Raw genomic sequence first — 16,452 nt, forward strand, 5'->3', positions numbered from 1 at the left:
CCCTTGACATTTTAATCCTTCTTCCTCATATATTTTGTTGAGATGCTTGCCTTTGTAAGTTGAGATTGTATGTTTCTAGCATGACAATTTTGTTGCCATGGAGAATTTGATTGCTCATGTCAATGCATTTTCAGCTTCCAGGGCTTGTGGATGGGCGAAGAGGCTCAAAGCCCTTGCCTCTCCTTTTGGTACAGAATTTATGCATGCTCCCCACCCCCAATTCCCTTTGGGCAGCACTGGTTAAAAAGCACTAAGGATCTAGGAAAACCTTTGGAAGTTGGTTTTCAGTTTGATGTCACCAGACTAACCATGAGAAGATGAGAATTGGCAGCAATGTAGGAATCAAGGTTAATAAACACAACTAACATGATATCAGCTCTCTAGGGACTTGTTCCAGATAACCAGGAATAAACACTGAAGGTACAATTTACAGCAAGTCTAGAATGGCTGCTTGCTAAGGAAAGTACCAGTCTTTCATCTGTACCGATTGACAGATATAGGCATAATACAGATATAATTTGATAGCTTCAAAAAGACAGGGGGTGGTGGCATGGTGGCACACACCTGTAATCCCAAAGGCTTGGGAGGCAGGGGTCAGAGGATTGAAGGTTCTAAACCAGCCTCACCTCAGCAACTTAATGAGGCTGTAAGGCACCTCAAAGTAAAAAATAAAATTAAAAAGAAAAAAATGCTGGGGATTTGGCTCAGTGGTGAAGCACCCTTGGGTTCAATCCCTGTCTGAAATAAAGAAAAAAAAAAGACATTGGGATATGCAGAAATCATTTACTGGATTCTCTGTTCTCCCCTTGAAATGACCTTTCATTCTTCTCAGCATCTCTCTTTCCTTTTATCATGTCTAGCTGCTCCAGGCAGAGTATGCTTTAAAACCTGTTCCCTTTCTTGCCTCACTACTTGGTGTTCCACAGGAAACTGGTTAGACATGCAAGACCTGAACTTTTACCCAGACTGTCAGATCAGAACCTGTGCTGTCACAAGTGTTGCATTTGCACATTCAAATTTGAGAAGCACCCATTTGATGCATTTCTGCACTTGTGTTCCTTCAATAATTGCCCACATGCCTTATTCACCCTGAATATGTATGGTAAGGGAGGATGGAAAGTGTCAGAATTAGCTAACTTCTTATGGTAAGGAACCAGGTAGAAGCTTCAGTTATCTTTTGCATCATCATGATAGTACTCGAAAATACTTGATATTACTTTAATTTTTAAAGATGAAGAGATAGACTCGGAGAAGTTAAGTCACTGACTCAAGGATGCACAGATAATTTGAATAGGGCTTGTGTTTGATGCTAGCCTGTCTACTGTATATTGACCAATATATTTATTGATGTAGATATGAAATCTTAATAAGAGTGTGCATTGGTAAAATAGTCACCCCTTCAGCTAATTTTGACATTTCAACCAGTGTATCTAGCATTTTTAAGCACAAAAGACTAAATTTTTCAGACTGGGGGCAGGGGTGCGGGGATTCATATGTGTGTGTCTTCTGAATGGCCATGATTCATACTGCAGGCTCATACACCTGTGGGAACAATGAACCTTAACCTAGATATTTAAACAGCATCCCAATCCTCTTCTACTATTGGGACATCTATAGAACATCAAGAAATGGAAGACAGATCTATTGTAATGGCCATGCTATTTGCCAAACAACACAATGAAGATGGAAGAAGGAAATGGGTTGTATGAATATTTTTGCTCACTAATAATATAGTGCTTCCAAAATCTAAACTCACCGTTTGGTCCAAAAAAAAGTGATAGAGAAATGAAGGTACTTTACCTCCTTTTTTTTTTTTTTTTTTTTTTTTTTGACGGCTGATCATTTCCCTTGAAGGTTCAAGTTGACATTATTTCTAAGTAGCACCCCATAAAAAGGCTAGCTCAATGAATCACCAACCTGATGCCTTTAATACTTTGCAGAGAGACAAAAGCTTCTTCAGTTCACCAGCTCATTATAGTTAATTATAAACTTAAAAACCTTATAATGGGATTAAGAGAAGGATTATTAATGTCTTATTTTTCTCTAGTGATTGACAGTTTACACTACCAAGTTTGCAATATGTGTCACAATCAGGAGTAAGTAAGATGCAGTTCTATCCTACTTAACAAGGACACATTCTGAAAAGTGTGTCGTAATTGGTTTCAGCCTTGCAAAACATTTTAGGTTATGCTTGCACAAGCCTACATAGTAAGATCAACTCAACTGTCCTCTCAGTGCAATCAAAAGATGCAATAAATCCTAAATGTATGAGAATACTACAATTATAACATGGAGAACTTCTTTACAGTAAACTTTTAGAATAAGTATCCTACTTATTTTAGAGTACACTGTAAAATAATAATGAAATGCATAGTACCTTAAATATATGAGCCAGTAACATGGTCTTTTATTATCAAGTAGTTTCTACTATATATGATTGTCTGTGTTATATGTTTATGTGCCTTGAAGTGCCATAGGTTTGTTTATACCAGCATCACCACAATGATGTGAGTAATGTTTTCTACCACGAAATGACAAGGGCTATGAACCACCATCATATATGTGGACCATGGTTGGCCAAAGGGCTGCTGTATGGCACATGACTGTGTCTTTGAATCACACATTGAAAGTGCATATTCTCACTTTGTCTAATCTGGAGTAGTTAGGTAGGATCCACTTGATCTGTTTACTCTGCTAGAAATCTTTTATTTAAATGTTTCAAACTGACTGTTCTCAGTTATAGTCATCAATGCTATTGTTTGTTTATGTTTGTACTTCATGTTTCTAATCAATGTGCAAGTTTGATAAAAATCCAGATTTTATCAAAGACTCCTTATCATGTGTTTGGTGAAGTAATTGTTTCTAATGAATCTCCATCACAAAAATGTCCATAACAATCAGATCATTTTCTAGGGCATCTTTATTATCCTTTTCTAGGGCATCTTTATTAGCATTCATCTGAGTACAAATAACAGAAAATCCAGATCACATTGCTCAAAAAAAAAAAAAGTTCTTTGAGATTAAGTACACAGAGATTGACAGACATCCCTATTTATATTTCTGGGTTAGGGTGGTTACAAGAGTATAGGCTATCCTATAGGCTAAAGATTCCTTTTGTGAAATTTTGTTGCTTGTTTGGGTTTCTACTTTTTTTTTCCCTGAACTGAGATTGAACCCAGGGCCTCATGCATGGTAGGCAGACATTATACCACTAAGCTATATCCCAATTCCTGTTTTGTGAGGGTTTTTTTTTATCTCTATGTTATAGTTTTGCATCATAACAATATAAAAATTAAAAATAAAATTTACTACTCTTCATAAAAGGGAGTTTACAGGGTTGGTTCCTGGGCTTGTAACTCAGTTCAACAATACTATCTTCGGTGTCATGGATATCCTGGAGCAGATATGCCTGTCCCCTCTCAGCCAGGCACAATGTGCTCTGGATTTGCATCCTGGATTTGCTTTCAAACACCAAAGTGGTATACAGCAGTGTGATGAATGTCATTTAGGAACCTGACAGAAACACACATTTTCTGGACTCCTATAAACCAACTATACTAGCAATGGTAGGACCTGAAACCTCTTTCCCTAGATTTCCCAAGTTATTTGGATGCTCATAAAAATTGGGATCCATCAATTAAAACATTAAATTCTTCCAGAACCCAAAACCCAACCTTTCTCCCACTTCACCAGCAGTTTGTTCTCATGACCAAGTACTCATAATTTGATTGTATTTCTACTCCTGAAAGGAATCAGCTACCAAGGGGCATGGAAGTACTATGACCAACTTTAGTCTTATCATCTCATAGAGAGTAAGAAAACAATTATATTTATAGACCATGCCTATAAATTTACATTTTCTCTCTTTTTCCTGTCTTTTACCTTTCCCTGTCTTCCAAAACATTGCTTGTAAATGACTTTAGTGGGATGGCTTTTGATTTGCATTCTACTCTCTAACTCTATCCCCTGCCCTGCCCTGCACCCATTTTGTTGTGCCGCAGTCTGGCTGGGCACAAATGCCACAGTCAGGCTGGGCACACAATCACGAGCCACCACACAGCTTGTAGATTCAAACAGCAACTCTTTATTCCTGAACTCACCCCAGCCGTCTACAATCACGTTCTGGGGAAATCCACGTTCTCTGCCCAAATCCACCTCCACTGGGCTTCTATCTCCCAAAATATACTGTCTGAATCCCGTGAGAACTCAAGGGGAACTCAGGCAGCAGGATACGCCCTATTCCCAGCAGGAGTAATCTTAAACCTTAAACCTGGAACCTAAACTGGGAATGCCCTAAACACGATTATCTTAAACCGGGAACACCCTAATCCGCCTTGGTCCTTGAGCAAGGTCACCTACATTCAATGTCACTGCAACATGGGGTACACTGGCAAGGAAATTGTCATACCTACTTGGCTAATGGCTCCCAGCATTGTTGGGTTATATTACACATCTTTAAGCCAAAGCGTAACTTTCTAATGGAGGTTTTAATTGATGACCGAGTTTCTCTTTTGTATAAAAAGGTATACCCAAAAGGAAGATTTTGTTATAATGAAGTTAAACACATGTATGTTTAATCATTTTGTATCCATAGTGATGACATTGATGAGCTGATATATACTATTTTATTTGATCCTTGGTAGGATAGACACCCAATACATAACATGGAAGTACAAAAATAACTTGTCCATAGTCCCTAAGGAAGAAAGCAACCCTTTTAACTCAAACACTAGACTAGACTGGGCCCTTCCTTTCAAATATAATTGCTTCAAGAAACTAGGTTAAATCTAGTATGCCCAACTGTGGACAAAGTGTGTTGCTCATGAAAGAATTGCTTTAAGTGGCAATTCTAACAATATGATAGCTGCAGTTTCCAATGACTTCCAATTCCACTTCTTGATTTTCTCTTAAAAGATATTTGAGTGATTTTTTCTCTATATACCTAAAAACAGGAAGACTATCTTACCCTGTTGTTAAATCTTCTATACTATTTTGTTCATGGATGGAACTCAATAATTGTAAAATCCATTAAATAAGGTATAGATAAGCTACCAAAATCCACTAAGAATCCCTTAGGCCTGAGCAAGAGACGGATAGAGTTAGAGTTTATTGATTTGACAAATTAAAGTAGAGTAAGCTTCCACCCATTTTATGAGAGAAATCTTAGAGCAACATTGTTCAATAAAAACTTCTGTGAGGACAGAGTCACCAAGTACCAGCCAACAGAATACCCACTCATCACACAGGTATTGAAAACTAGAATGTGGCTGATGTGCCCAAGGTATCAAATCTTTATTTCATTTAAATTATTTAGCTTAAATTCAAATATCATCTACCATTTTGAACAACCAGCTCTAAAATCTTCAATTTTTATATACATGACCTTCTCACCTAAGTTTTTAAAAGTGTCTGGATTCTTTTTATTCATATATGAATTAGTCCTAAATCTGAGAATGCATAAATGTGAGATACTCTTCCTTGGGATTAAATTCCAAATCTCCTGAGTGTCAGATGTCCTTTCCTGATCCATCACAACCTTGGTGGCTCCAGTCTTTAAAAAGGAATGTCCTTTTTGGAGGACATCACTGCCAATTAGCCTGGACCATGAGCATCCTTCAAAATAATACAGCTTTCTGGCTGGCGGTTTAGCTCAGTGGTAGAGTGCTTGCCTAATGTGCACAAGGTACCCTTGATTCAATTCTCAGTACTACAAAGATACAGCAATAAAAAATCAGGAACACTGTTGCTTTCTCATTACAGATATAAACAGGCGAGAAGCCAAGTACATCCATTGTCACAGAGGCTGTCATTGACCACATCCCTCAGACTTCACCACATTGTTCCAAAACCTGCATCTTAAAAACTGTTTTCTTTCAGAGCTGAACTGATATGAAAAGTCTTCTTGAAGTAATAGATAATGGATGTTCCATAGGGACCAGGTTTGCGGCAAACAGGATGAGGCAGAGGTTGGGAATCTGGTAAGAATGTAGTCTCTGCTGAAGTCTAGTTTCTTCTGGATGCCAAGAGGATGTTCTAGACCACAGACTACAACCTGAAGTCAGTCATGCCTTAAGACTACAGGACTGATATTTTCATCCTTCTATTGGTCTTAAAGTGATTAAGATACAGGTAAAAGAAGAGATGGCTTCTCAAGCAAGAAGTCTACTTTTTGGTCAAGGGAAAATCTCTGTGAAGGGTATGGCTTGAGTTGTCAGATAGCACCCATAGCTGGGGAATGGAACTACCTGTTAGGGTTGGTCTTGGTGGAGCTCCAAGAACATCGCTGGCAGAACCCCTTCCCACCCTGTTTGTTTCATCTCCTCCTTTCTGCCCAAGATCTTTGTCTCTGTGCTTTCAACACTATTTCTCCAGCAGGACTCAGTCACTAACCAACAAGAGTTGGTGTTTAAATGCTATAGCATATTCCCCCTTGGGTGAGATAATACTCAGGAGCATCCTACACAGGTGGAAGTATACTTACCCACAGACATGAGAGCTTAATGATGTTCCATGGGTCTCCCTTGATCTCTTCTATGTCTCATCTCTGTCACATTCTCTTGGCCTTCTGGGGTCATTTCTCAAATGAACTACATGCATTCAAATCTTTATCTCAAAATTGACATCCACGGAATTTAAACTAACTCATACAAAGAACCACTCCTTCCAACCTTGGTCTTGAGGCATCCCATGGTGTTTCTGATCAAGATCCAACTTTCTTTCCTTTTTAAAAGTCCTTGGTCTTTGTATAGGATCTCTAGCCAGTGCCAGGCTGAAGCATCCAGTTCCATTGAACCTGCCCATTTGCAGAAGAAAGATGCTACATATTCTAGCCAACAGCTTTCCAGTCTCTAAGATCCCTGTCCAGACAAAGATCCTGTGATGCATGGTTGGTAGCAATCTTAGGGAAGAGCAGGAAGCCCTCCCGAATACTGTGAGCATATATGTGAATGGCATCATCACTCTTCCACACACTATATTAAATATTTATGTGAGAACTCTCTGCTTTATTCATTACCATTAGTAGGTAGATTTTTTCTTAGAAATCTCACACCTTAGTTTACAGGAGCATCAACTGTTTTATAACTAAAGATGTAACAAATACTACAAGCTGGTTTCTCATTCATTTGTGAGAATATTCGAGTAAGTCTATAGGGAATTTTGTAAAATGGGAGTGAAAGCATGTGAATGGGACACTTATTCTCTATAGGGGCTTATTTTAGGGATTGAAAAAAGAAAAACTGGCCAAGCTATTGCTCAAAACAAATTATGTAGGAAAATGCTGTATGTTGTGTGTGACTATTTCAGCTCCATCTTGTCTTGTACTAAATGGACTGTGTTTGAACAATAGCATTGAAATATCTCTTAGGAAAGACCTGTATATAATCCATTTAGTGCCCATTTTCAATGTGTGACATCAATCAATTATCATTTCTGTTTCTGAACTAGAAGTGGAAATCACTATAGAAACAGAGGAATTTCTGCTTTTTCTACAAGTTATTCTGTTTCATGTTAAAATCCTACCCTGAAATCTGAAGTTTGGAAATTCACTGGTCAGGAGTTGGGAGACTTATGTTTCTTGGCTTATCTTAAAACATGCTTAGAATTCATCATGAGAGTTTTCCCTTGATTGCATAAGACTAGTCTCTGTTAAAAGCTTTAGAACTAGAAATCAGAAGAACTGGGTTGAAGTGCTTTCTCCAGACATATGACTTGGACCTAATTCTTGGCCCTAAAAAAAGGAAATTAAAAATATTACTGCTGCTTGCCATAAGAATCCAGAGAGAGATGGAAAACAACATGAAGTGTGAATTACAGCTCCAGTGAGAACGGCTATTAAGAGGGAGAAGAAAGATGAGCATGAGAAGGATTTGTCACTGCTGTTGAGAGGTACTTTGCAGCAGAGTCAAAGCTTTGGTGCTGGATCTGGTTTTCTGGGTTTGAATCCCATGCTTGGCCACGTATTGATTGCATGGTCTCGGAAAAGCTTCCCAAACATTCTGGCTATGTTATTGAGCAAAAATGAGAACAGCTCATCTAATTTAGTAACCTCAGGAGCAGAAATGACTCTTGTGCCAGTTCTTCTGACTTTATGTCCAGCATCTCCTTACTCCAATTTTCCCCAAAAGTCAAATTATTGAGGGCATAGATGATGAGGCTTAGAGTATGCTAGAAATAAACTAAGACATTGCCTCCAAGTCACCTCTATTTCTGTGTTTGAGAAACTATTGAAAAATCCTGAATGCAATAAAAATCTAAGGTGAGACGATTTTTTCTTTTAAATTTAAATTTCCATGACATGCTTTCAGTGCAGGATTTACGGGATTGTTTGTAGTTAATAGTTATGAAGACTTCAAACACAATTACAGACAACACTGCCTTTGTTAACATCTTCAACTTACTAAATACACACTTTTGTATGTATGTTTCAACCCCAATTTAGAAATAACCCAAAAACAGGATGCTAGTGTGCATGTGGTGTGTCTTTAAAGAAACTACAAATAGTATCTTCAGGCCACTCTGGTCATTTGTGAAAACACAGTTATTGTTTGGTGGAAGGAACAAAATGTTTGCCATAGCAACCACAGCAACCCTGGGTATTTCTCCTATTAGCTGTAATGCAGGAAGCATCTTCAACAGAAGGGAGAGAGTCCTTGGCAATTATCACCTAGGGAGCAGACCTTCATCCAAAGTGCTGAAGCTGAAGCTCTTGGGTCCAGAACATTCTTAACATGATGTGTTAATGAATGCTAACAGCAACTATTCCACTTTGGTTAATTTCAGGAGGATTAATAAGCTAAGTTTTTTTTTTTTTCCTGCTGGGCAAAAGGTAGATGTGATTTTCTTTAGACAAATTTGAACGAATCTTTTTAGTGATAAATCTTCCTCTATTTTTTGTTTTATTTTGTTTTGGTTAAAGTTTGGGTCCACTTTTTATGACTTTATTGTTTTGTGAGGGAAAATTCTGTTCATATCACTTTCTCCTTTCCATCCTTAATATAAATTCTTATTATATGATAATTATAACAAATAAGTTAAAAAAATTAAAGCATGAGTAAGAAGTCCAATTTTAATCAATTGGAACTAAAAGAGAAATGGCTACAGCTTGAGAATTTTTAATTCAAAAATAGTGACAATCACTCAAAATGGCAAAAGTCCTATATTTTACCATGAAGTCTCAAATTCTATAGATATGATTTTATTTTTTATTTTTTCTGTATATTTTTCTTATGCAATAAATCACATGTAATAAGGCTATCAGTTTATTTAAAAGAAACATGCTAGGAAAAAACATTGCATGCAAAAAGCATAAAAGTAGAAAATCATTAATATTTTAACTACTCAGAAGAAATCACTTTATAAATTCATTTTCTACCATATTTTAATTTTGTTGAGATAATGCTGTTTAAACAACATTGCCTCCCTCTACACACAAACATAATAAGAATAAAGAAACTTGTAAAATGGGCAGCAAGATGAGTAAAAAGAATAATTTTGGATTTCTTGGAAATATAAAAGATCTTCCTTTCTATCAGTTTTAAGTTAGGGGAAGATGGAGGGGATTGAGGTTTATAAACATATTGGACAAGACAATGTTGGTGATAAACACCTATTTTTATAGTTGGTACTTTGGAAGCTGGTTCAAAAACCCAGTGACTTTCCACTGTTACTGGTTTTCTGGGGTTTAGAAGTATTATTATTTTTTGGTTGCAGAGTAACCCCAAATAGTTGTGTTACCTCTGTGCTTTAATTCTAGTTGCCAAGTGTTCTAAACTTGCTAATTCTGAGTTTCTTCAACTGTACAGTATGGATAACGATATTTACTCGTTTGGATACTGAGTAGGTATTGAAGGAGGCTAATCTGTAGTATCAAATGAATTCAAATGTGCAATGACTTAAATACCAGAGATGTTCAGTTCCTTTCCATGGCGTAGGTCAGTGCAGCTATGTGCAAGTTAACAGATGCTTTCCGCCATGTACCAGTACAGGGATCCAGGTTCTTTCTTTCCTGTCATGTTACCAACATCTTGGATCTTGTAAACTGCCTCCATTGATGGTGGGGAGGAGGAAGGGGCAGAAGCAGGCTGCCTAGAAGTGCCACATCTTATTCCCACTCACATTTCTATTGGAGGGAATTTGGTTATATCCCTATTAATATGGGAACTGAAAAACATTATTAGGCCATGCACCCAATACAGTCCTATTTCTACAGAAAAAAGACAGATAAGTACTTTAATATCAGAAATTCCTGCCACTGTGTACATGTCTTGTAAAACACTTGACAAAATACAAAATACACAATAGGTGCTCAGTACTTTCCCTCCTTTTGCTTTTCCAGTATTTAAATATTTTTAGGGAGGATAGGAAAAACAAAAACAAAATATACTTTTATCAAATTAGATTCCTGAGGGCGAGCTATTTACTGAAAGGAAGTCAACCATACCTTGTCATATTTACCTTATGGTTAGAATAAGTTCTACCATATGTCCTCTGTCTTCTGTGTCTGTATGTCCATCCCTGCCCACCGAGAGACTGTACTGTAGGCACACAGCTCAGAAAATCACTCAGTTGCCAAGAAGAGGCCCAAGTGACCTCTCTTCCAATGCATGGAGGAAAACTAGACCAGACCATCATTACAATTATTTCCAATGACAAAATTTCAAAGACAAATGAATTTATAAATGATTCCTCTAAATTAAAATTTTAATGAACTCTCTACCCTGATGTATTGTGAAAAGTGGTTAACACAGGAGTTGGTTGGGGACCATCCCTATCTATGATATAAAAGAATCAGTGATAGCTCCCCTCAGACTTTAGAGTATTTGGGAAGTGGAAGTTCATATTGACTTCTGTGGGCTCACATAAAATGGAAACAGAAAACTGAAGACCACAAGTCTTCCAATTAAGTGAGAGTGCATATTGATCTTCTGCAAAGTTCAAGTGTGATGAATAATGAAATTCTGGAACAAAAAGCCTTCTGACATGTTAGAATATTCCTATGTGTCCAGTACACTGAAAAGCACGTGGGTCCCATACTGTCGGGCTCTCTCCTGTCTCTGAGGTTTGTGTGTGCTCTTCCTTCTGGTCTGGTTGATACTTATTTAACTTTCCCCTTTATTTCTGGATGTGTTGTGCCTTGCTTCAGATTTTAATATCTTTCAATATCTTTAGAAGGACTTTCTCATCATCTCCTGAGGCATTCTGTCCTCTGGGCTCCTACAGGAACTTGTATTTACCTTTTGGGAGGGTTTCTTTCACATTGTGTTCCACATTTTTGTTTCCATAATATCCATCTGTCTCTCTCCCTCCACCCTGAACCACCCAGGATGGTCCTGTTACTCAAAAAAAAAAAAATGTGGTATGAAGGAATGATGCCCCTCAAAAGGCTTGATCAGTGTCCTTTTATCTTTGTATACAGGATGCACATATCTGCTCTGTGTCTGGTCCATAGAAATCATTTGAAGAAAAGAACGGAAGAAGAGAAGGAAGGAAAGAGAGAAAGAAAAAAAGATATCAGTCAGAGAGAGAGGACATAGGGCTAGTTTGTATCAGGATAGAGTTTTAAGAAAGAAATAGGAAAAACCCCTCTAGGAATTCATTAGATGGAAGCTATGATGACTGGCAGATACAGCATTCAAAATGAGTCTTAAGCCATAAGGATAAAAATTTGTTGTAAAAATAGCAGGACGATAAATACAGAGACAGGGAAGGGAAGGGCATGTTGAGGTGATGGCATCTTCATTGAACCCTGTTTCATTGATCTTTGGCAGTTGAAATTTGTAGCTATGTGAGACGTGACTCCAACTCTCTCTCTTCATCTCTCTGATGCTGTTCCAGGAACTGGTGGCTGGTCCCCAGCAGATTCCAATGCTCAACAGTGGCTGCAGATGGACTTGGGAAACAGAGTGGAGATTACAGCCGTGGCCACACAGGGAAGATATGGAAGCTCTGACTGGGTGACGAGTTATAGCCTGATGTTCAGTGACACAGGACGCAACTGGAAACAATACAAACAAGAAGACAGCATCTGGGTAGGACACTGTTTTCTCTCCCCATGAATAAAACTGAGATGCGCCGGTGGTAACCAGTGGGTGCTTCTGTCATTTTCCTACACCCAGATTGTTGGTGGCTTAATAACCATCAAGAGCCGATTCAGAAATAATTTGGTCATGAATCAGCCTTGACTCCAGCGTGGCTGTGTCGTTCCTGGGGAAACTGGGTGTCTGCTGTGCAGTTTACTGTGTTCCTCCATTTCTGGCATCTTGAGTAATCATCTCTAACAGAGAATTATACCAACAAAGTCTGATTGTTAATGAGATGGCATTCGTTTACTATTTATCTGTTGTTTGTTTATTATGTACCATAATCCCTTGTAACAACCTAATTGACTTGGTTAAGTCAGTTGCCCAAAATTACCCAATTTGTGCACTTTGGCCAAAGATTCTTAATTCTTGTTTGACTTTAAATCTCAGTGATGAACACTCTGGATCTAAGATTTGAAAGCCACTGGAAAGGGTTAGAAATATGAAATAAATTACACACTTTAGAATTATACTGAATTATAAACAATCTTCAGCTTAGAGAAGGAGTGTTTGCTCCAAGTTGCAAAGCGGAACTTTCTTCCCATCTCCCCAGCCTCACACTCTTGAACTCAGTACTGTTATGAGGCTGTCAGCAGATTGTAAGTGGAAAGGAACAAGGAGAGGCACAGAGAAAACTTTCCTGCCTTTGGAAACTCTTGCTCATGAATAAAACAGTGGGTTAGTCTATGCTGCTTTTAGTTTACTGGGGGAAAAAAAAATCACCATTACTTTCTAAATGCATAAAAAATGTGAAGATTTGGCCATTGATAAAACAAACAACAAACAAACAAAAAACTCTTCCCTAATCAGAATCTCCCTACTTGCCTCCCTGTGAAATCAATGACAACTAGAATTTTAAATTGCTGTCATTTTCATGTGCATGTTTCTGTATTAGCTCCACTTTTGGGAAAAAAAAAAAAACCTTTCTGTTTTGGATTCACTATTATTTGCCAATTGCCAGGCATTCACCACTCCAGGTTCTAATTGAACATAGTAGTAAAGTAACGATTAAGATTGATCATAGCAGAATCTTGAGAACACTACTATTGCCATTTTTTTTATTGTCATTAGTACTATGAGGTTGTAATATTCATAGAAGGCATGGGTTTTCTTCAGTTTTAAAAATAGTTTTTTGAAGACCTTTTTTTCATCTCAGTGTTGAAGGCACCATAATTTTTTATAAATTTCTGTTTGGTTTTATTTTGAGTTTGAACTGAGAAATGAGCACACCTTCAATTTTGAGGAACAATTTTAAGATTTTATGTTGACTTTCGAGGGACAAATAGATGTGGGGTTATTTATTTTCTCTGGCATTTTCAATCAGAACCGGTTGTTTTTCAGATGGAGCTGAAGTTTTTGAGTTATCTAGTCTCAATTTTTTTTTTTTTAAACTCCAAGTTTCATTTTCTTCAGAATCAAATGACCTGCTTTCAGCCTACTCTCTGGATCAGGATGTATTTCAAGGGATGACAATTTCTCAGGGCTTGGGGACAGCTGGCACAAGGTCTCTTCCAGGTCCATGCTCCTATTAGTTACTTGTATTTCCAAGTAATTTCAACTCCTTAAAGACAGAAGTCTCTCTTTCATGTTTCTATACAGCCCCTGGGCCTGATTTTAGTGGACATAGGAGGCTCATTTTAGGAAGGTTATTAGAACTGCAGAATGACTAAGACTCTTAGAATTGGAGAGGGGGTAGAAGGAGGAGACTATCCCATCCTATACTTCATACCCCAAACAGCTTCAACATTGCTGAATAGGTAAAGGATGCCGGGCAGCAGGGCAGGAGAGGTACAAGATCCTGTGTGCAGCAAGGCAGAGAATTCCAGTTGCAGCATCCCCAGAGATGTTCACAATGCCTACAGGGCACTTAGGAAACAGGCAGCTTTAGGACCAGCTTGTCAGCTGCAAACACTGGGAGGAGTGGTGATTCCAGAAGAGGTTATCACAATTTCCAATTTAAATTATAAAATACAGTGACATTTGGCAGGAACACCATAAGTCATGGTATCTGCAAAAAAAATGGGTGTCCACTTATACTAACACTAGGAAAACTAACAAACCATTACATCAATGAGATGTCACGTTTACACACTAATGTATGTGTGTGTGGGAGTGTGTATGTGTGTGTGAGAATGTGTGATTCTATAAACTCTGGTGATTTGCTTTTTATATCTCCATGAACAAGAGGCTTGCCATCACAGTGATCAATCCAAGCTCAAAACTGGTGGCACCATGATTAAAAACTAAGATTTATTCTTAAATATATCTGTAATTTGTTTATCCTTTACCCCAATTGTTTTTTTTTAAATTTCATATATACATGTATATAAATTTATGTATGTATATATATGAATCTCTCTCACTTTAATTGTTAGATAAGTAAGCACTAATCTTTGAGATAATATTAAGTATAACTGTTTAATTTACACAGTGCTGATTATAAAAATGAGGAAACAGGGCTGGGGTAGTAGCTCAGTGGAAAAGTGCTTGTCTAGTATGTGTGAGGCACTGGGTTTGATCCTAAGCACAACATAAATAAAATAAAATAAAACAATAAAATAAAGTTATTATATCCATCTACAACTAAAAATATTTTTTAAATGAGAAAACACCATTAAGAGCTAACTGTGTTTGTGAATGTTGTCAATGTTGCTTAAAGTGTCTGAAACTGTTTAGCAGCATCTATTGAATCCAAATTGAGGATGTTTTACAAACATTTCACAAATATATGTAAAATCTGCTTTGTGACTAATGCTCATTGATACTTGTGTCAGACTATGCTGTTGCATAAAAGAGATTACAGTTTTTCTTTTTACTTTTTATTTTCAACTTAGAAGGCTATGGATTCACAAAAGCTTAGCCTTATAAGCAAAGTAAAAGCAACAGCCAAACAAGAGGTTTAGGTAAAGCTGTGTAAATGGTTTCGGTTTAACTTTTCAGAGAAAAAGCCAAGACTTGAAAACATCAATAACAAGTACAAACTTAATTAAGGAGAGTATACCAAGGTGATAATCTCTTGAACACATATTTTCACTTGGTCTTTTTCAGAGCCTCAAGTTTTCGATGTGATAGAGTTTATAATGCTTTTTAAAAATTATTTATCAAATAATACAAATACAGCACATTTTGTGAATAGTACATCAATTTACCAAATCTTGAAGATTTTATTTTATTTTACAAAGTTCATTTCAGGACAGGAATCTTTAAAAAATACTTTTCCTACATATAGTAACAAATCTTCATGCCCTGATAAGTCAATTTGGAGAGTTTCTGATTTGACACTGAATGAAATGTTTATGAATAAGACCAACAAGCAATTGTTTAATGATGTACCATGATACATGAACAAGAGTTTCTGCCTCACTAAATAATCAGGCATGAAAGTGTCACAGGAACAAACTTAGCAGATCAAAAATTTCTTCTTGTTTGGTGTGAAGATATTTTGAAGCAAGATAGATACTAAAATTCTACCTCCAAGAAGCAATGTAAATCTTTTGTTTGGTAATGTGGAAAATTTTATTTGGAATTAAGAGAACCTCTTAATTAAATCCTCTCAGACCACTTCCTGTCTCCATTCACCTTGAAACATACATCACAAGAAACACTTACTGTTCTTGTTATACATATGTATACATATAGATAACTTTTCTTTCCTGAGTTCTTTGTGTTTCAAGTGTCCAGACCCTTCATGAATCCCTGTAGGGGTCCTACATACAAAGAAGGGTATGTGAAAACTCATTCCCCTCTCTGAGCATTGACACGTTATTTTCTAACACTTATCAGTCTTAAATTTTGAAAACTTACTTTATAATAATCAAATTATTGAGATCCCCTTCTCAATCAAGTTTAGCATTCAGATCTTTATTGAGGTATAATAAATATCATATTCACCTTTCCCACCTCCTTTAACATATGTATCAAAAAACTCACATAAAATGTCACTGTAATACACGTTCAACTCTATCCTACTTAGAGACTTCAATGTTATCTAAAAACTTACACTCTCTCTTTTTTTTGTATATACAATCTTAACACAAAATAGATATTGAAGGCAAATTTTGAGAAACCTGAACTTTCACATTTCTCTTTTGCCCAATAATTTGCCTTTTCTAAGTACAATCTCATAATATCAGTGGCAAAGTTAGTCTTGTACTTGTAAAACAATTTACTTTATTTGACTTGTGCAAATATAATCTGATAAACCCCTTTAAGTTACTAATTAGAAGCAAACATTTGATGCTGGTAGATTCCTCTGAATTGACAGTGAAGATATTAGCTGATTCTGTTTTACTGATGTATCCACTTATGTCTTCCTAGTCTCCATTTAATTAGTCACTTTCAAGCAGTCTGTGCTGATGCAAGCCCATATTCT

General features: G+C 37.0%; 1 protein-coding gene across 1 annotated transcript in view; it reads left to right on the forward strand.

Moving 5' to 3' along the window:
* The window catches only part of Cntnap5 (contactin associated protein family member 5), a 790,323-nt gene that overhangs the window by 203,723 nt on the left and 570,148 nt on the right, over positions 1-16,452 (forward strand). Inside the window, exon 3 of the mRNA XM_048812122.1 lies at positions 11,836-12,029. Coding sequence (XP_048668079.1) covers positions 11,836-12,029 — 194 coding nt within the window. The remainder of the gene's footprint in view (positions 1-11,835; positions 12,030-16,452) is intronic.

The sequence above is a fragment of the Marmota marmota genome, unplaced genomic scaffold, assembly GCF_001458135.2.
Source record: "Marmota marmota marmota unplaced genomic scaffold, marMar, whole genome shotgun sequence".
In the NCBI taxonomy this organism is placed as follows: Eukaryota; Metazoa; Chordata; class Mammalia; order Rodentia; family Sciuridae; genus Marmota; species Marmota marmota.